The sequence below is a fragment of the Neomonachus schauinslandi genome, chromosome 8 (genome assembly GCF_002201575.2).
Source record: "Neomonachus schauinslandi chromosome 8, ASM220157v2, whole genome shotgun sequence".
Taxonomy (NCBI): domain Eukaryota; kingdom Metazoa; phylum Chordata; class Mammalia; order Carnivora; family Phocidae; genus Neomonachus; species Neomonachus schauinslandi.
In genome coordinates, this window is record NC_058410.1 from 94,804,072 (window position 1) to 94,828,678 (window position 24,607).

General features: G+C 37.0%; 1 protein-coding gene across 1 annotated transcript in view; it reads left to right on the forward strand.

Moving 5' to 3' along the window:
• The window catches only part of DST (dystonin), a 476,155-nt gene that overhangs the window by 429,750 nt on the left and 21,798 nt on the right, over nucleotides 1-24,607 (forward strand). The window contains 14 exon segments of the mRNA XM_044917613.1: nucleotides 3-104; nucleotides 2,130-2,231; nucleotides 4,593-4,766; nucleotides 5,111-5,266; nucleotides 7,846-8,043; nucleotides 8,632-8,760; nucleotides 11,497-11,664; nucleotides 12,504-12,659; nucleotides 12,868-13,074; nucleotides 16,034-16,153; nucleotides 18,845-19,014; nucleotides 20,321-20,480; nucleotides 22,922-23,116; nucleotides 23,630-23,758. Of these exon segments, the coding sequence (XP_044773548.1) occupies nucleotides 3-104; nucleotides 2,130-2,231; nucleotides 4,593-4,766; nucleotides 5,111-5,266; nucleotides 7,846-8,043; nucleotides 8,632-8,760; nucleotides 11,497-11,664; nucleotides 12,504-12,659; nucleotides 12,868-13,074; nucleotides 16,034-16,153; nucleotides 18,845-19,014; nucleotides 20,321-20,480; nucleotides 22,922-23,116; nucleotides 23,630-23,758 (2,166 nt within the window).

Below are 24,607 nucleotides of genomic sequence, written 5' to 3' on the forward strand. Positions count from 1 at the left end.
AGTTAAATTCAGCCTGGGATTCTCTAAATAAGGCTTGGAAAGACCGGGTGGACAAACTGGAGGAGGCGATGCAGGCTGCCGTCCAGTACCAGGACGGACTGCAGGTAGGGGGTCACGGCGGGGCCGCTGGGGGAGGAAGCATGTGACCGAGGGCTGCAGATGCTCACATGGGCACCGCCCCAAGGGCTGTGAGCGTGCGAGCAACTGCCTCGCCTACTTTGGTTCGTGTTTGCCTTCTAGAAGGTATTTCTCGAGATCCGTGTAGATCTATAGAGACATCTAAGTACATTTGTATACACATGGTGAAATTTACTTTGAAAAGAAAAATTTTAATGTTTAACCAGACAGCGAGATGGAACCGAATCGGAGTTCTGTTCTAAAGTTGAGTGGAGTAAGATGAAAGGAGTAAACACTATCTAAAAATACCATGAAGTTTAAAGTCAGAAGTAAAGAAATTTGATTTGAAGCCAGTGTTCCCTGTGAACTAAAATAGATTTCTGTTTTATTAGGTCATAATCTGTTGTGTAAAATGTAAAATGTTTTTCTTACTTTCCATATACATAATTCCTTTTCATCATTGTTTTTCACAGCCCTTAAGGGTTCTCATTCCATTTATTAACCATTTTATAAGTTTCTTTTTTTTAAATAAAAAATCGTCTTGTCAGATGAGGCCAACTCAGGGACATTTCTCTCCCTACCTTCTTCAGCCTTATTCCATTTCCTAACAGCCTGGCCAACGTTGACTCTGTCATTCCTCCTACCATATGGAAAAAGCCCTCCTGAGTATTTCCATAACAGCAAGTGAATATTATTTTTAAAGCTCCGATGAGAACATCTTTTCCTTTTTATTCCATTCCTTTTCTATATTTGTAAAAATAAATATCACAAGCCAGGCTTTATGCCAGCTGAAAGTGTTTTGAACTTTGGAAATATATGAAAAAATTCACTACAAATAAGATCTTATATAACTTTCCTCCTTCCCCCACTTTTTAACCAGAGAGATAATTTATTGGTTAGGTTTCAATGGCCAGTAACTAATCAGGCTCCAGCCCTCAGTTTGTGAGACCAGGTCATAATTTTCCCGTACTGTTGGTAAATGACTGAGTTGTGCCCTCTCCATGGCTAGAGGTGGCGCTGCCACCATTTGCAGCCTTTTGACGTCAGGAGCCATTAGCCATCAAGGTCACTGGCTGGGCGTCAGGACCCACACTCTCTCCTTACGCCTGCGAGAAAAACATGGCCCGCTAGAGGTTAGTAGCCTCACCTGTGGGAATGAAGGGCCACTTGATTTGATAAATAGCTGGGGCTAGCTAGAACTAGATGTTAAAGGTCCAGAAGCTCTAGACGTTTCAGAGTTTGATTGTAAAGTAAAATGAATTTTATTTCCTGGGTTGCTGCTTAAATTCTTGCGTTTATTAATGATAACTAAAAATACCAGGTAGTTTCCAAGATTCTTCCTCCTCCTATATGGTCTGGCAACTTCATTAAAGTCCATTATAATTTTGTGTATTCAGTATCTGAAAGAAATGTGAGTCGTGCCTTTCTTAAAATGTTTGTATTACCTAACAAGAACAGGAAAAAGAGATTCTGTAGTCTGTGTTGTAATTCAGAATAATGGTCATAATATTAATCTTTGTAGGTGCAGGATTTTAATGCTAATCTAAATAATATGTAAGGCTTTAGTTGGGCCAAATATTTTGCTCAAGTGCTAAACAATAAACTTCTTGCTTATTTGAGTAAGCAGATGGATTTGAATCTTTTTCTTTCAATGAATTTACATAATCTGCCTCTTAGACATAAGAAAGCATGGAGAATTCTGTTTCATGTGTCGGAATTTTAAAACTTTTGTTCAAGTGCACATTTTTGAAAGTTCTTAGTATTCTAAGATTCTATTCAGAAAAAAATTTCCTTTGCAAACACGGACACAGAATTGGAGGTTACATCTATTGCATATTTGGGACAATTTTTTCAGCATATTGTTGCTTTTATTTAGGTGAACCATCTTAATTTGTAAAATAGGCTCATTCCTTAATACCTGTATAGATTTATGATTGTACTTTTCTGTAACCCTTGGGATGTTATAGCAATTTCAGATGTACTAATAGCTCGTGGACTAATGTGTTTTTCAGGCCATATTTGACTGGGTAGATATTGCGGGTGGTAAATTAGCTTCAATGTCACCAATTGGAACAGATCTTGAAACCGTCAAGCAGCAGATTGAAGAGCTAAAGGTATGCGTGGGCTTCATTAATTTCAAAGACTGCATTTTACGTTCTTTATTCAGGGGATTCTTTATGCAAATTTATTTTACATAACTGAAGTATTAACATTTTGATTGTAAAACTGGTTTAATATGGTGCTTGTACATAATGAGCAGCATATAAGTGCTCATTAAATGATATAAAATATCAGTCTTCTTATTATTAAGTCAGTCCCTGTTCATTATAGAAAAGTCAGAAAATACAAATAAGCAGAAAGGTGGCTTTTTAAAAGCCACTCAAAATGTTATGTACCCAGAGGCAACTACTCTTAAGATTTGATTTATAGCCTTTCAGATACCCTCCTGTTGGGAATGCAATGAGGAGGGCGAGGGACTGGTGGGTTGTGAGGGGGCGTTTTATACATATGTACCTCATACTATAGGGATTTTCGTAACTTCATTATTCAGTAGTGTTTCCTTGCCCTCAGTACACATATAGCAACATTTTTGTTTTCTTCTGTGGGTCAGAGTAATCCATTTGGTCTAACAGGCTAAAGAAACATCCGTGGTATAATAGTATTTCCCAAAATGTTTGCTTTGTAAAAATGTTTCTTGTTTTTCATCTGCTTTCCTCTGTAATTTTTGCTTTTGTGGTTCTTGATCTCCAGCTGTGAAAATGGCTGGACTGTTTCCTCTTTGAATTCCTCTGTGCTGCTGATGATTTATCCAAGTGGGATCAGCTGTTTCCTTCCTAATTTCAAGTTTCCATGCACAGAGACATCACACCATTTTTGATGAACTCTCCTAGATTTATGTATACAATTATTACCTGGCTTTAAAATGGTAGCCTTTTCACCTCTAAGTACAATTTAGAGTATTTCATTTAGAAATTATTATGGTTACCATCATTAGACTGCGATTTTTTTTCTTTAACTTTATGTGGTCATGTAGTAAACACATGATACACTTTAATATGTACATTCACGGGTGTGCAGTTTTGGATATTTACATATATCTCAGTAGTTTCCATACAGCAGGCTGCTTAAGAGTGCTTTCTCTGAAATTAGAATGTCTGACATTACATCCCAGTGCATCCACTTACTTAGCCAAACACCCTTGCAACAGTTATCTAACTGGTCTCATTTTTATGTCCTTAGCTTAAATTGAGAATAAAATTATTTTCTTTATAGGTTTAGTGAAAACAAAGCAAGTATTCACGATACCTTAGCTAGTATTTTTTAATTATTATTTTTATGTTTGAAAAAAATTAAGGGACTGTTTAGCCATTAATGACTTATTATTTAATGATTTACTATTAAGGATTAAAAATAAATATTTTATGGGTGCCTGGGTGGCTCAGTTGGTTAAGCGACTGCCTTCGGCTCAGGTCATGATCCTGGAGTCCCTGGATCGAGTCCCGCATCGGGCTCCCTGCTCAGCAAGGAGCCTGCTTCTCCCTCTGACCCTCCCCCCTCTCATGTGCTCTCTCTCTCTCATTCTCTCTGTCTCAAATAAAAAAAAATTAAAAAAAAAAAATCTTTAAAAAAAAATATTTTATGAAAGGACAGTTTCCTACTACAAGCAACCATTTGCTAACCTGTGTTGGTTGGCAAAGCTGAGATTATTAAATACATGTTTAGTGAGCGCTGGGAGAAAAAAGTAATGTTGTTCTGAGTAAGCAGTGGGTGAGGCATAGGAATAACTAACTATTAACGCAGCACAGCTACGGAAAACATAAAACGTTCAGTGGATACAAGATGTGTGTATGTGTTTGAGCAGGCAATGTTAATCTGCGTTTCTTAGAGACATATTTGGGGAGTTTCATATATGTCAGTGTATTTTTTATTTTATTTTCTATAATTTCAAAGCTCACATATTGAATATATATAGATATTGGAATAAGGCTAGACTTGAAATTTCTTACCTTTTTTTTACTGTAGAGAACAAAAGTGTGAACTATCAAAATTACAAATAGAAATATCTTTCCTGGGGCGCCAGGGTGGCTCATTCGTTAAGTGGCTGCCTTCGGCTCAGGTCGTGATCCCGGGGTCCTGGGATCGAGCCCCGCATCGGGCTCCCCGCTTGGCAGGGAGCCTGCTTCTCCCTCTCTCACTCCCCCTGCTTGTGTTCCCTCTCTAGCTGTCTGTCTCTCTGTCAAATAATAAAATCTTAAAAAAAAAATATCTTTCCATCATAAAACATCGAATAAAGAAAAAAGATTTCCCTCATCTTTTTTTACTTACAATTCTTTTGTGTTAGATTTTTATTCCTCTTCACCTTCCTGACTATAAAAAGTACGATTTAGAATAAATATTGAATCTGTAGAATTTTTGTTTAAAGTTCTGATTTAGAACAAATTTTTCCTATATATCTCTTTTTTTAAAAAAAATAGCAATTTAAGTCAGAGGCCTACCAACAGCAGATAGAAATGGAGAGACTGAACCATCAAGCAGAGCTTTTGCTGAAGAAAGTAACAGAAGAGAGTGACAAGCACACTGTTCAGGACCCGTTAATGGAGCTGAAATTGATATGGGATAGTCTGGATGAAAGAATTATCAACAGACAGGTAAACACTGACACTTTCATTAAGAAGTTAGAGAAGTTCAAGTTCATATATTAAGGTAAAATCATTATTGAAAGAGAAAATTAGGTGATTAGGTACATAAACTTTTGAAGCCCCTAAATTCTTATTTTATTAGAAGTCTTCCTGCTTCTTGAAACATGCCATTTTTAACCACAAGGAATTTCAAGCTTAAAATGTAGGATATGATGATTGGTCTTCATCGGATATACTTACAGAGTTATATAGCATGCAGCAATTGATTTTTTTGCCTTTGTTAGTTTTATAAGTGTATGTCATTCATTATATCAAATTCATATGGATTTTCTTCCTCTCTACTTTTTTTGTAGCATAAGCTGGAGGGGGCTCTGTTAGCCCTGGGCCAGTTCCAGCACGCCCTGGATGAGCTGCTGACGTGGCTGACGCACACCGAGGGCCTGCTCAGTGAGCAGAAGCCTGTGGGAGGAGACCCTAAGGCCATTGAAATTGAACTTGCCAAGCATCATGTATGTAGCTGTTCTTGTGTATCGTGTTTCTCTATGCATTTAGAGTGCCATCAGATTGTTTTCTGGTAGGCTTCCTCTTGATGCATTTTTCAAGTTTATGATTACAGCACAGTTCCACATTTGACATTTGTAACTCATGGTCAAACTATTTAAAACACACTTTTTAAAAGATTATAATCAAAATTTTTTCTCCATTGTCCAAGGCAGTTGTCAAGAATAGCAAGGGTGGGAAACTTCTGGCAAAGTTTTAAGGCTGCATGGCAAACATTGGTTTAAATCCCTGATTATCCCTGTCACTGGATTGACACAGCCTAGTTTTAAAAGTTGTTGGGGAAAGCCTGTAAGGCTCGAAATGTTCCACTGCAGGTAGTGTGTGTGTTTTTCCTCTGGTCGCTCTTATCCGAGTGTCCCACCTGCTGCTCGTGTGGCACGTCGCACATCTTTTCTGTTTGCCGGTATGTCTCTCACTGTGTGGGAGTTTGCTCTGCAGTCTCTGTGTCTTACTTCCCACTGGCTTCCTGTATCTTTAGTCCTTTTCTTTCTGAATCAGTCTTTAACAATATTTATTATGTTTGCAAGGGTTTTTATATGTCTTGCACTTGATTTAAAGCTTTAAATAAAAAATTTTAATCTTGAGGTACATGCAAAACAACTTTATATTGTTGTCATCTTTGTGGCATTTGGTTGACAGTTCTTAATAGAAAATTCCTATCTCTGCACAGCCTGAAGGGTTTAGGGAGCAGGAAAGCATGGAGCTGACCACAGTGGGCCCCAAACTGATAGCAGGAGGCATCTTCCGGGCTTTAGATGATCTCCAGCCTAGGTCACCGGAGCAGACCTCACAGGGGTTGAGAGCTGAGCTCTAGCTTATTACGATAAAGTTCATTTGCCCAGAAAAATAAATCCTGAAACCCAGTTGTTAGAATCTTTGTGCAAATGACCAAAGCCATTGACTTGGCCAGGAAAAGTGAGATAAATACATTTTTTTCAGAGAAAAAAAATGAAAAGAAAATTCTCTATCTCTTAAGTCAGTAGGCTTAAAGAATAAAGGGTTATGCTCAGTAGAATTTATCCTGACAGTCAACAGTCTATCATAGAACTTCAAGATTCACATTAATAGAGGCATCTTATCTAAGGTTAGGTCCTAAATTCTGACCTTATATAAGTTTTCCTTGATTATCAAATAGTAAATGTTTAATAGTTTTACATATTTATTATCATATTAGAATGAATGGTTTTTGGCACTTTACTCTCATTATAAATAGTTCTTTAGTATTCTTGGTTTAGTTTTCCTTCTTTTATACTTTTCCCTATAGTAATTGTACTCTAATTTAAATTTCTCTCCTGCTTGGGCCACCTGGGTGGCTCAGTCATTTAAGCGTCAACTCTTGGTTTCGGCTCAGGTCATGATCCCGGGGTCCTGGGATAGAGCCCTGTGTTAGGGCTCTGTGCTCAGCAGGGAGCCTGCTTCTCCCTCTGCCTCTGCCCCTTCCCTGCTCACATTCTCTCTCTAAAATAAATAAATCTTTAAAAAAAGTTTTCTCTCTGTATAGTCTATATGGTCATATATAGTCTATATATGTATAGTCATTGCCCAACCATATCTGATAGGCAATTAGGACTAATTTTGTATCATTAATATTTTTTTATTACTTAATGTCTGTCTTATACTTTTATAAGAGCAGTAATGACTAGTCAGACTGTCTCTGCATGAAAAGATGTTTATTCCCATAGTGTGAGTTGATATAGCATTTACATTTTCATAAGCTTAGCATTTGTCCTTAAAAGCAGCATATATTGGTGACAGGAATTTTATAGAGTACAGTAGCGGCGGGGACATGACATGCCCTGACGCACTTATTTTGGTAGGGCATGAGTAGGGATCTTTTAGTTCTGTTTATTTATCTGTCAGCAGTTAGAAAGGTCTACTTCTCCCTTCTCCTTCCATTTCTTAAAGGTCAGAAGTGAAAGGGCTTAAACTCACCAGCCCAGTTGCTGGAAAAAGGGAGGGAATCTTTCCATCCCTCTCCTTTCTTCTCTGGCCCCTAGGCTCTGCCTTATGTAGCAGGACTTGGACCATTTAGAAGAATGAATTTTATAGATTTACCTTTATATTTTGGCCACAAGAATATTTAACTCTTACCTCTGAAAGTGATTAGTACTGTTAACCTATCAAAGTACATGCTTTTTTGAAGATCGCTCCTTTTTGAAAATTGTTTACTTAAGACATGAAAATTAAGTTAAATTAAAATGAGTTTGAATCAAATGAACACGTATAGAACATTTTAATTATAATCTCCAGATATTTAATGTCCTCAATTGCAAGGTTATTCAATGCAAAAGAACTAACAAAATGTTCTTACATAATCATTTCAGGGACTGTTGGTAGACTAAAGGTATATCCAGGAAAGCTGCAAAGTTAAGGGAAAAGAAGTTCACCATTTTAACACTTGTGTTAAAATTCTATGCCTATGATGTTTTTGCTTCAGAATGTTTTATACTCAGAAAATAAAAGTTGCTTAAAAGCGATGTTAACATGTTATGAGCTAGTAAATATAGTGTTATCTTAATATTTTCAGGTGCTTCAAAATGATGTATTAGCTCATCAGTCCACAGTGGAAGCCGTTAATAAAGCCGGAAATGATCTAATTGAATCAAGTGCAGGAGAAGAAGCAAGCAACCTTCAGAACAAGCTAGAGGTTTTAAATCAACGCTGGCAAAATGTTTTGGAAAAAACAGAACAAAGGAAGCAGCAGCTGGATGGTGCCTTGCGCCAGGTGAGTAAGAGGATAAATTCTCAAACTTCTGTTGGCCTGCAGGACCAAAATAGCATGGAATTCTGGGGCGCCTGGGTGGCTCAGTCAGTTAAGCATCCGACTCTTGATTTTGGCTCAGGTCATGATCTCAGGGTCGTGGGATGGAGCCCTGTATCAGGCTCTGCATTCAGGGGGGAATCTGCTTGAGATTCTCTCTCTCTCCCCCTTTGCCCCTCCCTTGCCCCCCATGCTCTCTCTTTCTCTCTCTCTCTCTGTCTCTAAAATAAATAAATAAGTCTTTAAAAAAAAATAGCCTGGAATTCTTTGATTGGTTTGCAGACCGTTGTTTGATTTTTATTCCTCAGGAGAGGAGTAAAAATAAGTGGGATAAAGAACAGAGCAGATGAGAAGGCAGCCCTCTGGTTCTTAGTGTAATAGTCTTACCTGCCAGAGCTCTCAGGATGAGGAAAGGCAGCAAATCCATCTGCACCTGCCTGCTCTTAAGCATGCACGGAGAGGCTTAGCAGGCTGGGATTGTTTAAGCCTTGTTTTCTGCTGGAAAGTGACAATGTGTTTATGGCCCGAACTTAAAACTCTCTATCACTCCAGGCCAAAGGGTTCCATGGTGAGATTGAGGATTTGCAGCAGTGGCTAAGTGACACAGAGCGTCATCTGTTAGCATCCAAACCTCTGGGAGGTTTACCAGAGACAGCCAGGGAGCAGCTTAATGCCCACATGGTAAGTATATTATTTCCTACAGCTCTAGCCTCCGATTAAGACACTAACCATTTTGCGTGGGCCCTGGTGATAAATAAATTGTGGGAGAAGGTTTAAAGGATATACAGTTTTATAGCAGAAATCTCAATGTGTAAGTGCTTAGAAAAACCATTTATTGATTAAAATTTTCAAGTCAGAACCTATTCTTTATTTCAAAGATTAGTGCGTCAGTATATGAAAAAAGGTTTTAGAAGCTTAGACATTTTTTAGAAGCAAACTTTTCCCCATAAAATGATGAGCTTGTATGGATAGTAACACAACATAGTGTAAATTATAAACTGTTGTTGTTTGAGTGAAAAGAAAAGTTCCTAAAGTAATCAGAATTGACTTTAAAGTTATTGGTGTAAGGATGATACTCCCAGCTAGTTTCCTGGAAGGGTGGAAAATATGTTCTTGTTCTGTTCAAGAGTTACTTGTTTGTTTGTTTGTTTTACTGGTGATGGGGCCGTATCTTCAGCTTCACACCCATACCCGCTATGGACAAGAGGAGGCTTCTGTTAGTTGTCCAGTTGGGGGCCTTGTGCCTCTGGGCTGTTCCCACCCAGATTCTGTGGCACTGTCAACTCTTAAAGATAAGGAGGAAAAAATAATGGAACTTGAGACTCTGGCTTTCTTTCACAGAAATGTGGACTGACAAATTAAATTTAGGCTTCGATTTATTGACATTTCCTATTCATTTACATTATAACTCAGCTTCAGAAGTTCCAAGAGAAAGCAGTCTGTTTCAGATTTTGAAAACTAGTCCTTTTTTATACTTGTGACTTTGCATCAGAAAAAATTTTTTAATATTCAAATGCTGATAATTAGTATCTTGGGAAATGAAAGTACAAGTACTTAAGGATTGGTGAAAAAAGAAATGATCCATTACACATTAAAGCCTGTCTTCTTTGTTAGATGTCCAATGTTGTTGTAGGAGCTTGTTGAAACAGCACTTAGTTGTAAATAATTTTGAATTTGGTGCTTTGGAGAGGAAGTAACCATCTTGTAGGTGTTGTGAAGAAATACAACAGAGGTAGCATCTTACTCAATTTACAGTTGCTATGAGCAGTTACAATAAATTCTATCAATCCAGTATAGAATTTCCTAGAAAACTTTAATGTATATTCATTGTTTTAGAAAATCACTGTGTACGTGGTTTTGTTATTGTTGTTGTTGTTACTGTAATTTTTTGGTGCCAGAGGGGACCCATTTGTTTCACTGAAAAAAATAATTGACTAAATAATAACTTGGCAGTGCTTGTCTTCCTTTTGCATAAAACCTAACTGACTTTCAGATACTTCTTACTTTCCTGGAACTACCTGCATAGTTATCATGGACGGTGTCCGTTAAGTAGAAGTTTAATGACTTCTTAAACAAACATGCTTGGGATTATTCTCTAATAACAAATAGTTTTTAAATGTTGATTTAGAAAAATGTAGTAAAAAGGTGGAAAGCAAAGAGCTTATCTTAGAAATACTTTACTTTTAGAAAAATATTACTCTATATATCCACTTATCTGGTTTGGGTGAGGTACTGAAAATGAGTTTGCTTAACCCAATATAGTTGTAAATTCCATGATTTAAGGAATTCTAAACAGTTATTGCTACTTGTTAATATCATTTTAGTAATGCTCTTTTGATTTGGTTGTGTTAGAAATGAAGGAAACTAGAAAACCTGGAATATTACAGTTTCCTGAGATTTAGCTGTATTTAAAAGTTTTGCTTTAGGATTAAAGTGATATCATAGGTGATATCATAAGTATGTTTAGAAAGTTTTTTTTTTTTTTTTAGGGCTTAAGAAATCACAAATTTTTGAGAGTAAAAAAATGTTCTGGAATTGGTAGTAATGGTTGCACATTTTTGTGAATACACTAGAAACACTGAATTGTACACTTTAAAATTGTGAATTTTATGAATTATATCTCAGATTTAAAAATTATTGGAATATGTTAGTTGAAAATGTTAGACATAGAATGTACTTTTCAATAGGAGCTATAATTTGACCCATATTATAATTGAACCAATGAAATAGAGCTGGTCTTAATTTTTATATGAATGTAACTCTTGTTTTATTGATATTAAATTCTGAATTTGCCTTCATAGTTTTTTAATATTCTCTGTAGAAGGAACACACTACATTCCAGTTGAAAGCTTTAAAAATTCTATAAATGAGAGCAACATTCATAGTACCACAAGTTTGTCTTTTGTGATTCCAAAGTCTAAATAATCAGCTTCAAATCTCTTACTGTATTGGGTCTTTATTTTCTATTCATTGTTTGTCTTCTGAACACAGATTTAAATTATACCAAAAATTATTACAGCCATTATATCATAGTCTGAGGAGAGACTTAGAAAATCCATTTTACAGAGGAGGAGACAGGCCCAGAGAGGTTAAATTACTTGCTCACCGTCACAGACCTGATTGGTTACAGTGCAGTGAAACCCTTCTTGAAAACATTTAAAACATTACTTCACAAACTTTAGCATGCTGGAATGGACTGGTAATGATAGCACCATTTCTGAGATTTCTAGCAGACAGGGTATGTCCATAGGTTTAGGTGTTGTTTCAATATAGTGAAAAATTTGAATGTGTCAGGGTTATTCTCTGTGTTGGATAGAGGTGAATATATGATAAGGGGCTTGAGATTGATGACCTGGAAAAGGAACTCTTAGATTGTATTCTCTTAAAAATGATATAACTTGGGATATATCAATTTAGGAAATCTGTGCTGCCTTTGATGTTAAAGAAGAAACATATAAAAGTCTGATGCAGAAAGGCCAGCAGATGCTTGCAAGATGCCCCAAATCTGCAGAGACAATTGACCAAGACTTAAGTAACTTGAAAGAAAAATGGGAATCGGTGGAAACCAAACTCAATGAAAGGAAAGTATGTGCTTTAATTAATGTCATAGAATGAATGTTTTAGTTGTTTTATTTCATGGGATTTACTTTATCTCTGAGTAGAATTATCAGTGGAACTTTTAACGATCCGTGTTTAAATTTTCTTCGTATATATATGGAGGTTTCGTGGGGTCAGTTGAAAACAGTATTCTCTTTTAACACAGGAGAACAGAGTTAAAGCAGTCTATTCAAACAGATCACAGGTCAGGTGTTACTAGGTATATTTTTAAATTTGTGAACCACTCTAATTCTGGATTGTTAAATAATTCTAATCACATTTATGTATGTAGTGGGGAGGGAAAGAGGGAGGTCAAGAGAGTGAGATGATTGTATATATATATAATCAGCACTTCCATAACAGAAGTCCATGAAAAGAGATTAAAATTATCACTGTTTAATGCTACAAGAAAAATGATAGTCTAGGAATACTACTAGGTTGTGTGCCCTCAGTGACAGAGGACAATGTATATATGTTTCACAGTATTTTGACCCCCAGCATTAATCATGTGAATGTCAAGTTTTCTTTCTACAGATTCTGTTTAGTAATTGTGTTCTGTAGTTAATTGCCGCTGAATCACAATTTTAGTTTATATTAGATTTTTTATCTGCAGTGAGATCTTCTCACTATACTTAAAGGAATTTGGTTTGCCAGTATTTTAGTGAAAGCCCACTACATTCATAAACTGTTTAGGTAATACAGAAATACAGATTAGGTATAAATAAAGTGTGGATGGGAAAGAAATCTGCCAGAGAGTGGTTAAACTGGGGCGGGGGGAGAGGAGGGGAATTAAATATCATCAAATACTAAATAATCTGTCTTCGCAGACTAAACTGGAAGAGGCCCTCAACTTGGCAATGGAGTTCCACAATTCTCTCCAAGACTTCATCAACTGGCTAACCCAGGCTGAACAGACCCTAAATGTAGCTTCTCGGCCAAGTCTTATCTTAGACACAGTCTTGTTTCAAATCGATGAACACAAGGTATGTTGTAACTCAGATGGATAGCATTCTCATTTCAGACCTTTTTAGACAACAGACTGTTTTAATGTCAGAAGCATGAATTTGGTAGTTTGGAAACTTTATTTTGTCCTTTAAAATGGTTCAGCTTATGACACCAAAAGCATTTTTAAGATAGAACAGTTTTCCATTTGTTTCTAATTCTACCTTTTTTTTTTTCCCTTTGGGAAAGGTCTTTGCCAATGAAGTAAATTCTCACCGTGAGCAGATAATAGAGCTGGACAAAACCGGAACCCACCTGAAATATTTCAGTCAGAAACAAGATGTTGTCCTAATTAAGAATCTATTGATAAGTGTCCAGAGTCGGTGGGAAAAAGTGGTTCAACGGTTAGTAGAAAGAGGAAGGTCTTTGGATGAAGCAAGGAAGAGAGCTAAGCAGGTAAACCTTCATAAAACCCTCTGAACTTGGAGATCAATCAGTTCTACGTGTTGAAATATGCATCATGCTGTTAAAGTACTTTTAGGCAGGCTGTATTCGTTGTAACAATCGTGGCACAAAGCCAAGGGGTTTATTTCCTGGCTGTGGCCTGACTTTCAGTGGTGACATCACTCTTTGCCCTGGCAGCACCTTCCAGTCCTGGGGACTAATCTTGAAAAGACTGATTAGAGCTTGGCTTCATAGACTAACCGTTATCAACAAGGTCCAAAAAGAGGCTCGGATTTTTTGTTATTAGGTTTGTTTGTTTTTCCCTTTGTCCTTGCAATCTCTACTCTCATACCCGGAGTAAGTGTATTATATCGCTACCTTGTGTTTAGCTCCTCAGCCAGACTTTGTCCACAGACTCTCAGGGCCGAGAGGCAGACACTTGACCCTCCAGGCAGCTTCCTGAAAGGGCTGATTCTGTGTCTGAGCTGCCGTGTGCTCCTCACTTCTCTGAATCTGTACCCTTGTTGACAGGCTCTTATTTCTTCTCTCGTATTTTGATGCAGTTCCATGCTGCTTTTAATTTAAGTGTTTGAACATTTTAGGGCTGTTTTTTTCCTTTTTCTTTTAATCTAGAGAATCTCGAGAATCTCACAAGGAATGCCCCTTCCTCTCTTCACCTGTTATTAATATTCCATTCCTAGACTAAACACAGAGAAGAGGTAAAATTCCGTGTCTCTGTGCTCCAGGGAAGAGGAGACGCGCCTGCCTTGGTTGGCATGTATCTTTGAATTTTGCTAGAAACTCAGTGTAATGTTGAGGCTGAATTTTCTAATGACTCTTTTTGCCCCATTTAGTCGCATTTTCCTGTAATTGGCATCGGACTCTGTTCTTTTGGGGAGCCAGGCTCAGTTGGGTGATACAAAAGATGTCATGGGAGTCACATGTTTCAGTGTTTAAAGCTCTCCGAATAAATTTGCTAAAAGCTTTAGAAATGACAAATTGATTTCTTGTAGGATTACATGCTGTATTATTTATTTTTGAGTGGGATGTATGATGTGTTCAGTGTTATCAGTGAGCCTGTGGAATAGAATCTGTCTCTTACTGTGTTTTTTAAGACAGTATTAATGATAAGCCTGACATCCTTCCCCCCACCAAGGTAGCAGTGTCCTCTGTAGTGTGGGCATTACTTGAGTTACGAACATCTAATTTATAGAAGTCTTTCTCCTTTTATAAGGAGAAAATAGAATTTTCTCATTTAATCTGTAAGGTTTTTCTGCTTCTTTTGGTGCAAAAGCATAGCATTTCTTCTATTTATGTGGCTTAAAAATAGTTTTTAAAGCAGCACCAGCCTTAGAATCTGTGCATTTGTATCATTAAAATTCCATCCGTGATAGCCGACATTATTTGTAGCAAGACTGCCGAACACTGTGACTTTTCTTTCTTTCTTATTATCCTAACATCTTAGTTTGGGTTTGGATGTGGATCGTAGCTCTCTGACTTTGGCAGTTTCTATGCCTCTTCTGGCCTCTGTATTTTCATATTTAAATTGATTGGAGTTGTGGGAAGGATGTGTCAGGGAACAGGTTTGCGGTGAGGTGATCTCATCGGGCCCTGCCAGCCTTGTGATCCCATGCTCTTACTGTTTATTGCTAAGTGTCTTTTTGTTACTTCATTATTAATGTGCTTTGATATAAAACAGATTTTATTTTGATTACTTCAGTTTTTTGTTATGTATCCATCCACTCAAGTTTATTATAAGAAGTTACTTATAACCAGTCTCACAATTTGGTATCCAAAAATAGTATTCATTAGTTCTCTGTGATAAACAGAAAAGAGACCGTGGCTGAAATCAAGTATACATAGCACCAGAATACTGCAAGGTCACAGATGCCGAAGAGAATTCTATCTTGTTAGAATTCACATACCGTGGGTGCTCTTACATGTAAAACCAGTACATGAGGCACAGCCATGAATTTGAGGATTTTGATAGCAGCAGTAAAGATACTGAACTCCCGGTGGTGCCTGGGTGGCTCAGTCGTTAAGCGTCTGCCTTCAGCTCAGGTCATGATCCCAGGGTCCTGGGATCGAGCCCCACATCGGGCTCCCTGCTCCGCGGGAAGCCTGCTTCTCCCTCTCCCACTCTCCCTGCTTGTGTTCCCTCTCTCTCTGTCTCTCTCTCTGTCAAATAAATAAATAAAATCTTTAAAAAAAAGAAAAGAAAAAAAAAAGATACTGAACTCCCTTTGTATTAAGTAAGAATGGTAAGGCCTTTGTTGTTGTTGTTCTTGTTACTTTTTTTTTTTTTTTAAAGATTTTATTTATTTATTTGACAGAGAGAGAGATAGCGAGAGCAGGAACACAAGCAGGGGAAGTGGGAGAGGGAGAAGCAGGCTTCCCGCCGAGCAGGGAGCCTGATGTGGGACTCGATCCCAGGACCCTGGGATCATGACCTGAGCCGAAGGCAGACGCTTAACGAGGGAGCCACCCAGGCGCCCATTCTTGTTACTTTTTAAGACCGATTTATAAACTTTATCCTTCATCCCTCCCTTTTTGTTCCTTTTCCTTAACATGGGAGTGAAACAACTCAGAAGTAAACCCAGATCTGTCAACGAGGGCAGTGGACAAATAAAATTTTCTTGACAGGTTATGTTAATTACTAAGCAAAAGGAAAGGGAGGGAAGTTCTCCCTGGTTCCCTGTTTCTAGGCTCATTTCTGTTTTTGTTAAAGTTTATGTGTTTGAATGAGTTATAACAAAGTGACCATGGGGGGACACGACCACAGAAACCAAGAGTTAATAAGACATTTGTAATCCGATGAAGCTACTACTTTCTTCTTTTTTAGGGGAAATTTGAATTAATAATTTTTAACATTTTCATTAACATGAATTTCTATTTTAAAAATATGCTAGATTTCTAATATAGCGAGCACACTGGAAAATTTTCTGGACGGAGATGTACATTTCTTTTACAGTTCCATGAAGCTTGGAGTAAACTTATGGAATGGCTAGAGGAATCAGAAAAATCTTTGGATTCTGAACTGGAAATCGCCAATGATCCAGACAAGATAAAAACACAACTTGCACAGCATAAGGTGGGTCTACAGTTAAGAAAAGCATATAGGTCGTTCTGTATCTCAAGATCACTTTTAAATTCTTACTTGGTTGTGTATTTATTCATCACTAGGAAAAAAAAGGCTGTCCAGTATGGACCTCCATTAAATTTAAAACTGATTACCCTTCACATTGGTCAAGTGGCAATAGTATCTTTTCTCTCTGCTGACTATTCCACTATTCTAGGGTGAATTGTTAAAAGAAAATACACAAAATGAAAACTGAAATGTTCTATAATCTGTAACATAGAAGATTTATAGGAGCTCAAATGTTGGCATTTCAGTTTTTCACATGTCTGTCTTGTAATTTCTTTCATAGATCAAATGCCATGTAGAAGATAATTTTACAGCAAAAAGTAATGTAAATTTTGTCATATATGTTCTTTCAAAACAGTTTAGTGGGGAAAAATTGGTTGCCTCTACACAAACTGGTATTTTATTGTATATGTGTTGTATATGAAATTCCATCCTTATCCTCAAAGACACATAGTTAGTGGCTTTCTTGTGTAGACTAGAAGGTGTAGAAACATACTATTTTATATTTTCTCCCTTTTATATTCATACCACATGGCATTCAAAGAACATTCCCCCCAGTCCTCCTCAACTCTTTGAATTTGGGTCTGTCATTCTGGTTATAAAGTGATCATCAGCCCTCAGGGTGAGGATATGGGTGAAAGAGAGTGGGTCCTGAAAAAACACTTTTATAGTTTTAAGCATCTACATATATATTATTGCTTGAAACATGATAATTTTTAAAAAGCTGGAAAAAATTGGGGTGATGTAGGATTTATCATCATGGGAAGTTCTAGCCATCATCTTCATATAGGTTGATTGCTTCCCTGGGTGGTTCTAACTAAGCTCGGGAGGTCATGATCCTAGGATGGCAGAAGGAAACATTGAGCACCTGTTCTTTGACTAGATGAGGACTTATGAGTGGCTTGTTCTGCTGGCACCCTCTGCCCTTGATCTGCCACACTCAATACTGACAGCACAATGACAGTGAGCAGCACCTTCCTTCCTTCCCCTCTGATGGAAAAAAGAGAGGCTCTTTCTCAAAATAGAATGCCTATTTGAACTTGAACATAGTTGTCATGTCATGGAGTCTTATGAAAGTATACTGTGTGAGTAAGTTGGAGAACCCTAGAAATAAGAATATGTGAAGAACCCTGGTGGATTCTCTATTTTTCCTAGTGTGACTTGTTGCCAAAGTCAGCATTTGTCTGAGATAAGGGTACAAGGTACATTAAGCCAACTTTAAAAGTCATTTCTGTTCATCTTTTGGGTATTTTTCTGTTTTTAAAAAGTTTTAATCTGTCCTGTATTCAGCTATAACATTTTTTATGTATCTGTTCTTTTGAAAAAAATCTGTCAATACCAGGATTCTAAAACTAACATTCTGTTATTGAATAATAAGAAAAAAATGAGAGAAAAAAACTACAGAAATAGTGTGGTATTGTAATGGTGTTTATTGCTTAAAAATTCCCAGATGAAGTGGCTTCCTATTATAAAACAAAATAAATATCTTAGTCATATTAAGACACTTAAAGTGTCTAGCTTTTAAAGGCAATAAAAGCTCATTAGGTAATTATAACCAAGGTTATTTTGGAAAATTATACATTTGCATAGCATTTTATTATCTAGGGTGATTCTCGTGTGCTACCAGGATTTGGAATCACTGTGGTGGTGTTTCCGTGATATATTATTATAAGCTTATAAGATGCTGATTAAGTTGACCTTCCTTCCTTCCCATCCCTGAGAGTGTATATTCAGTAGCAGCTGTCTCATCCTTGCTATTACATACTTAAAAACACACACAAGATAGAAGATGATAATGAGAGGCCTGCAAAGACAATGTCCCTGCTCTAGAAAAGCTTGTAACCGAGTTGTGTAGACAGAATATAATCCAGCCCTCCCACACATATATACATTTACATGCACAAACATGCAGATTAACAATGTAAAAATAGCAAAGTATAGATGTCACATTAGCAACATAGCTATTTGATACTGGAAAAGTAATCTGTAGATCCCGAGAGACTTTTGTAGGCATCATAGAGGTGAGGAGGAGGGGGATAGGCTTGCCAAGGGGTGTGACTAGAATGAGCAGTAGGTCAGAATGTAGGAATTTCAAGATGTGGTTCTTCTTTGTCCCTCATCCTGGCTCACAGATAAAATTATATGTAACATCACTGTGAACATCCAAGATGTGTGACAACAGATCTGTCTGACCAAAAACCAAAACTGTAGTAAATTTACAGATTATGAGTCACTGTGTCCACATAGGACCTTTAGTTACTCGTTGAGTGTTAACTACTTTTCCCTTTCCAAACTCTTGGATTTTTCAATAGTCGATTAGCAATTTCATTTTATTATAACCAGTATACTGTTTGTGGTTTATAGCTACAAAAGATTCAAGATTTGTTTTGCTTTGAAATTATTGTCTTCATAGTAATAGGTACTCTCAAAGACACCTGGTTTCTGAGAAAAATAAATTCTTCAGTTTATAAAGATTCTTTTCCACCCTGGTTGGAATTATAAAATTCCTGGACTTGATTGTTTCCTGATGTCTTCTTCTATTTAGACTCCATTTATTAGGGGCGACACTTGTAATGTCTTTTACCTATTTATTAGTCCTAAGTAGAAATGCATACTGTTTTCTTGTTAAATATATAGGAGTTTCAGAAATCACTTGGAGCCAAGCATTCTGTCTATGACACCACCAACAGAACTGGACGTTCTCTGAAGGAGAAAACCTCCTTGGCTGATGACAACCTTAAACTGGATGACATGCTGAGTGAACTCAGAGACAAATGGGATACTATCTGTGGAAAATCTGTGGAAAGGTAAAATGTTCTTTAAGGCAGTTTGGTTAACTTGTAGGCTTCTTTTGAGTATACAGTTGTGGTGCTTTGTAGGAACATTCTAGGAACCTTAAATACCTCCTTTGCCTGGGAACTTCTGGTCATCTGTAATATCGTAATTACATACTGCCTGCACCGAGAACACTTCGTTGTTCATTATTATTTATTTTTAATTACTCGATTCACTCAAAAGTGATATTATTCTCCAAGCCTGTCCTCTCATACCTGACTTGTCACTGGTCTCCCCATGTCTGCTCTTGTCCTCCTTAATCCAATTTCCCCATAACTACGAGGGTGGTCTTTTTAAAATATGAATGGGATCTTGTCATTGCCCTGCCTCATACCTTTTAGGAACTTAATACTGAGTGTGAACCAAAACACAGGCTCCTTAATGTGGTGGGCAAGTTCCTCCCAATCTGACCCTGGTGTTCCCTTCCAACTCCATCCACCCCTTTCCAGTCTTCTTTCTCATTTTACTTGAAATGTGAAGACCCAGAACTAATTTCAAAATCTTTAAGTACTTAGGAAGTATAATACTAGTAGAAGAGTTCAAATATCTTAGAAATGTGTTCAAATAATTCATATATCCTTGATCTAATTACTTCTGTCAGTATCAAGGTTAAATAGAATATTATATTCTAGTAATAAAATTATATTAGAATAGAAAATTAGAATATAGTCTATAGTATATATAGAAAGAATATAGAAATTTTAGTGTTAATTTTTTAAAATCCTTAAAACCTTCAATTTCAAAAGATTTTGTGCTTTTTACAATGTCCTATAAATGATTTCATGGCAAACAGACACACGAACGCCAGGGGTTGGAGATGGGGCAGGCTGTGACCACAGACAGCATGTTAGAGGTTAGGGGGATGACGGAACTGTTCTGTTTCTTGAGTATGATGATGGTTACATGAATCTCTACATGTGTTACAATTCATAGAACTGTACACTCAAAAAAGTCAAGTTTACTGTATGATAATTTAAAACAAAAAAAAATTTTAAAGCATATTTTTTTTAATGAAGAAACTGTGAAGGGTCAGTGATTTCTAGAGGTGATGATGAGGGAATTTTCCGAAAACAGATGTGATCTATTTAAGGAATAACAAAGAAAATTTGAGAAAAGTTTTGTTATTTTCTAAGGAAAGCAAAGAAACAGCATTGAATACCAATATATTGCTTTTTTCTTTGAGGACTGCTCAACCTTCATAAATGGATTTTAGATGTTCGGATATATAGGGTGGCTTTTTTGTTGCTCAGATTGATTTTTCCACCTTTTTCCCCCCAGACAAAACAAATTGGAGGAAGCCCTGTTATTTTCTGGACAATTCACAGATGCCTTGCAGGCCCTCATTGATTGGCTGTATAGAGTTGAACCCCAGCTGGCAGAAGACCAACCTGTCCACGGAGACATTGATTTGGTGATGAATCTGATCGATAATCACAAGGTATTATTATCTGGGACATTTGATTGATCTCATTGATTATCCTGAGATTAGAGGAAACTGTAACCCCTTACCTTAGCCTTTTAAAATCTAGAGATTATATATCATACTGCATAACAGTCTTTAATATTGATACATGTGTACATTTGAGCAGAATCAGGAAGCCAACTTCAAAAGTGATACAGGGAAATTAGTATCAATTGAGATACTTTTTTTTTTCTTCCAATTTCCAGATCTAAAACCTTTTAGAACTTAGAAAGTGGTTTCATTCTCTGGTGCTTTAAAACATGTTCCAAGAATGTTTTACAGTCTTTTGTTATGTATGTAAATAATTATGTAATGTAATTTAAAATCACTCCCTCAGTAACCTGGAACTTGGTCATTGCATAAGTATATGAATTTGTGACATGATCTATGGGGGTCAAGATAGGCTGCTTTTCTGTTATGAAAAACTGTTTTAACCTTGCCCCTTGAACTCTAGCAATTTATGAGCTCGCAGCGTAGGCTCTGAGGGATTCGATTATTACTTTAAGTCAGGTGGTTTCCTTGCAATCTCCTGAGATGGATTTAAAATTTTTGTTCCAATCAAAGGGAATATTCAAGACCTCCAACTGATACTGAGTGCAAGGTCCAAAATTATGGTAAAATGTTATATTACAACTTAAAGAACCTCGAAAACAATCTGAGGCACAGTAGTAATGTGGAATGGTTGTACCAGAGTAGACTTTATATACAAATATCTTACAGCACTGTACTTGAACTCATATTTTATTTCTCCTCTGTTATTTTTGAACTCAGAAAATTTATTTCATTTTAAAATGTTTTCTTTATACTTCCCTAGCTATGCTATTTTGATCTTAACCTGTTCCTTTTTAAATAGTTGGTCCTTTTGCATATTTATTTCCCCTTTTCTGGTTCTCTTATCTGATTATATCTATAAAAGAGAGTTTGTTGCATTTGAATATTATCAAAAAATCAAAGAATAAATGAAGAATTGTGATTGGGCCTACAAAGATTAAGAATTTTGAGTTTTGTTGCTTTGCCTATATTGAAACAAATGTTTTGTGCATGATTAATACAAACTTTCTTATTCCTTGGCATTCATTCAATGAGTAATGAATAGTGTAATGTTACTTTTTACATAAATGCCATTTGTATAAACTCACTGTCTAAATATTTACTCCCTTCAGCACTTGCCAGGTTTTTATATATTAAAGGTCATCAAGAATAAGTTAATCATTCAGCATTAGTAATACAACTGGAAGGCTTGGGAAGAAGTTTAAGTTCACAAAGTACATTGGCAAGTCTGCTCAGAACTATTGGGCTAGTCCTATCACAAACAGATTTATATAAACACTTTATTTTCTGTGCTTGTGTGTGTATGTGTGTGTGTGTGTCTGTCTGTCTGCAGACACATCTCATTTAACACCATTAGAGTGAAATCAAGCAAATAATTCATTCCACTATGTTTGGATTGTTTTTGATGGCCTCACTTTCATGAATGATCTGATTATCAGAATAGAAACTCATGGATAGAGCCAAAATGATAAGATGTGCTTAGTAATAATTCATTTGTGATCATCTTTTAGAAAAATAAGTTAATATTATTCTATCCATGAGCTTGGTTAATTTGTGCTTGCTTCGGCAGCACATATACTAAAATAAGCTTGGTTAATTTGAAAGATATAGTTGCATACACAGACTCTTGGATCAGAAATGAAGGACCCTGGGCTCATTTTTTGGATTAGGTCTATGGCCAAAAGAAGCCAGTCTAACTCCTGACACATCAAAGTTTATCAAAATTAGGCAAGAGGGGGAAAAAAAGCTTTTCTTCCAAAATGACAGGTAAGGATGTAAGCATCTAAAATTTGACACTGGAGGTTAGTTCTCAGGATACCGAAAGCTGAAGCCGTGTTGCAGAGAAAAAGACTGCACACCACTTCCCTGTGAGCACCCCTGCCATTCCCTCCAATATCCCCCGTGCAGTACCCCAGGATTGCTTAGTTCTTTGTTAGTCTGTGAGATATGTCTGTTAATTAAGAGGAATGAGGTAGCCTGCACATCTGGGCACTTAGAAGATTTGAGAGGAATTGGGATGCCATACTAAAGAATTATAGAAAAAAGAGAATGTGATGTTTTCTTTTGTGCCATTGAAACTGAGTGGCCACCATTATTTAAATCCAAGGCATCATTTGAAAATTAAGGTTTGTTCACTCAGGAGAGTGCTAGAAGATTGAACAACTTTACCATGTTCTTCACAGCGCTCTGGTAGGAGCAATGTGTCATGACTTAGCTCCTGAAGATTCTGTGAAAAGTATGACTCATTAAACTGTAGATCTTAGAGACTGGTACATGAGTCATGTACACATATATTCCAAACTGTGTTTTACTGGTTTCGTTTTGTCATTAAAAATAAATTTTTTATAAAAATATGCTCTTTCTAGGTTTTCCAAAAAGAACTGGGGAAGAGGACCAGCAGCGTGCAGGCCCTGAAGCGCTCGGCACGAGAGCTCATAGAGGGTAGCCGAGACGACTCCTCCTGGGTCAAGGTCCAGATGCAGGAATTGAGCACACGCTGGGAGACCGTGTGTGCACTCTCCATATCAAAGCAGACACGCTTGGAAGCAGCCCTGCGTCAGGTAGAAGTCTTGTAAATTGCAGCTGGGGGTAGTGAGAAAGCTATCAAAGCCTCAACAAGAACTGCTCTTGTGGAGAACTGCTTCACTCCTCCTTTCTTAACTGGGACAGTGATGGAGAAGTAGATTCTTAGAGCATCCTTGCCTTGCTTCCCCCCAAGAGTTTAAATTAGTCACAGAGGGAAGTTTTCTCATCTTCTCATAAAAGTGCTGCTCTCGTAATTTTTCAGCCCAAATGCATAATGGGCTGCCCTGCATCTAACATCAGATTGTTAAAATGGTGAATTAGTCTTCATATAGGCCTTTTTGATATATTAGAGGTCTTACATTTGTAAAGTGTAGCAACATGTATCTTTATCTTTTTAGTGGTAATAATGCATATCGTTAAATCAATGTAAATGTAAGACTTTTTTTTTTTCATTGAGAGAAGAACTCTATACTAACAAGCATCTTTGGGGATCTTCTTCGGGGTGTGTGTGTGTGTGTGTGTGTGTGTGTGTGTGTGTGAACTGTTAGGCAGAGGAATTTCACTCAGTGGTGCATGCCCTGCTGGAGTGGCTGGCTGAGGCGGAGCAAACCCTTCGTTTCCATGGCGCTCTCCCAGACGACGAAGATGCTCTTCGGACGCTCATTGATCAGCATAAAGTGAGTTATATAAATGCTAAGTAAAATGAAATGAGAAAATCCAATAGACTCATGATTGTAGATATGAACTGCATGCTTCCTGAGAAGTAATTAAAGATCTGGCACATTTGAGAATTTACCCGTGTCCTCCTTGCTTACATAGGTGTGTCCCCATGCACCCAAATAAGTGTAGCTATCTTTCCATGCTTTCTTTATGAAGAAGACAAGCAAGTAATTTAGTAACTGGTCTTAAAATTTTATTTTTCAATCTCTGCCAGTTCTGGCTTTAATCGAGATCCACCTTAAATTCTTTTGAGGAGTAGCCCGTAGTATAAATTATAAACTTAAAATGAATTCTGTAAGTAGATACACTATTGAATAGTTAACCAAATAAAAATCTGGCCACTGAGTTTTCAGGTTAACTTCTATTTTGTAACAGTGCCTAGAACTAGCAAAACCCTCAAGAGAGTGGTCTGGATACCTCTTAACACATGTGGGTTTTTTTTTCCTAACATTTGACTTTTAAAAAATTAGAAATTTTGCAGTGCTAACACTGAATGCGATACTGGTGTCAACATGTTCATTTAAAAGGTCTGTTTAACAGCCCTGAATAGCTCATCTTCCAGTGTCAGGTTCGAAGGATGTCATTAGTGCCAGGGTAGCATAGATTATGTCATCTGGGGAGACTTCTTACTTGTGATGACTGTGCTCTTTCAGTGATGGGTTGCCTAACCTGTAGCGATGAAATACTGCCTTGTCATTAATAAAAGTGATGCGAGCTTGTCTAACATTATCTGGAGGAATGGAATGCTCCATAAACCATTTAAAATCGAAGCTAGAATGTAAGAGTAGGAAAATGACATCAAATTT